Source organism: Leishmania donovani, chromosome 17 (genome assembly GCF_000227135.1).
Source record: "Leishmania donovani BPK282A1 complete genome, chromosome 17".
NCBI classification, from domain to species: domain Eukaryota; phylum Euglenozoa; class Kinetoplastea; order Trypanosomatida; family Trypanosomatidae; genus Leishmania; species Leishmania donovani.
In genome coordinates this window covers 319,438-321,287 of record NC_018244.1, presented here as the reverse complement: position 1 = coordinate 321,287, position 1,850 = coordinate 319,438, and the positions used below count along the sequence as shown (strand labels likewise).

The 1,850-nt window shown below is 51.4% G+C and overlaps 1 protein-coding gene across 1 annotated transcript; it reads left to right on the top strand.

The window, feature by feature from the left end:
* Positions 1-560: 560 nt before the first annotated feature.
* On the top strand, positions 561-1,850 carry LDBPK_170750 (hypothetical protein, conserved; the record flags this gene model as incomplete). The annotated part of the gene is made up of 1 exon (XM_003859881.1): positions 561-1,850. A coding segment is annotated over one exon (1,290 nt), but the record flags the coding sequence as incomplete, so codon positions are not given.

Below are 1,850 nucleotides of genomic sequence, written 5' to 3'. Positions count from 1 at the left end.
ACGCGACGGGTGGCCTGTGGCAGGGCAGGGTCGGCGGCTCGAGAGTGGAACGGGACCTCATGTTGTGTGGCCGAATGGACACGCAAAGAAAAAAATTGTTGTTGTTCTCAATGTTGGTATTCTTGTCATGTGCTTGGTGTACAAATCGATTTTTGTTTTTGGCGGCTTAGCTGCGTATGCTGTGCGGCTCGGAGTCTGAGTGTTGACTCGCTACAATGCGCAAGCGCGGAACTTTTGTCCTCTCCTCGGAAATGCCCTAGATTCTGGCTATTTCCTTCTTCACTGGCCCTCTTTCTTTTGGTTTCTTTCGACGCAGCAAAGTTCAAGGAAGCTCACCGATTACTTTCTTACATCACGGCTTTTTCTGACAGCGTGTTATTACAAAAGGCACGAGAATGCCCAACTCTGCGGCTTCCGATGTAAAGGCGCAGTTAATCACGACAAGCAGCCCTGAAGAACAATTTTTTCATCAGCTGTTTCCAGAGATAAATCAGCGTGAAAAACTGGTCCAGTCGTGCAACTGTGGCCTGATACGTCGGAAACTCGTGCGGATGGGGAGGATGTACGTGACACCTCTGCGGATTTGCTTTTTTTTTTTTTTTTTTTTTTTTTTTTTTATTATTCTTTTGGAAAATGTCCTTACATTGGAGAGGAAAACGAGCTTTGTCTGCGACACCATTGTCTTAGTCACAAAGGCACGAGTGGAGCACGATTTCACAGCTTTCATCTCGACGGGGGTGACCCAAATGTACAACTTATTGAAGACTCTGTGGTCTGTTCGCGAGAAGTACGCTGCGGATAGGGCTGCCTCCCTTTACCCTGAACCTGAATCTGACGCTTCGTCCTCGGCTGGCCTTGTAAGTAGACCTACGAGTCGAACCAGCTCAGTCGCCAATCGCGGTGGTGCCGAGGCAAGAGACAATCAGTCCCAAGACTCACAGCCCCTGTCACCCATCAATCACCAGTACACGAACGGTAAGCAAGACTCCGACGTGTGTACCGAGCGCGACCGAGTTACCGCTTCCTTATCCGCTTCGCAAGTGGGTACTCCGGCTGTGGTAGAAAAACAGATCACTAGTGGGTTGTCGCAGGAGAGAAGCTCGTTGCAAATTCGAAAAAATAGACTTCAGGAAGTTAGCAACGACGTCCGCCTCGTGACAATTTCAGAATTCCGGCGCTTTTTTCCGTCGCTTCCTCAGACAGAAACAGTCAAGGACTCGTTCACGTGCTGCTACCAATTCGGCGCCAGCCGGCTGGGAAAAATGTGGGTTACTCAGAACTTCATTCTCTTTGTTTCTCCGATGATGGATTCAAGAATAGAGATCAAGTTCTGTGACGTGGAAAAAATCGAAAAGGAGCAGAAGCTTGTCCTACTCGATGGCTTTTACGTGCAGCTCAAATCTGGCGTCTCGATGAGCTTCTCAAACTTTACGAGCCGTGATGCTGCCTTGAATGTGATCGAGTCCACGTTTCAAGCCTCAAAGGCCCAGCAGAAGGAGACGGCGGAAGACTCTGGGGTCTCAGGCCCACTTGTCTTCAAAACAACGACGAGCGAAAACGATGAAGGCAAGATGCCCGCTGTGGCGTCGATGGACGCGTTCTCGCAGGTGGAGACGGATTATGGCAGCGCGCTTAGCGACTTCTCATGCTTCGGGAAGGAGTTGATGACACCCGTGAAGCTGTGCACCGGGAAGGGGGTCCTCGACGTGTTCGGCGTGTGCTTCGACGACGGCACTGCTGTGCTGGAGGACTACCACACAGAGCGGAAGGACACGGACCAGAAGTGGGAGCCGTGGCGGCCAACAAAGGACGGAGGTGCGTTCCGGGGCCAGCGCCAGTTCACGTGCACG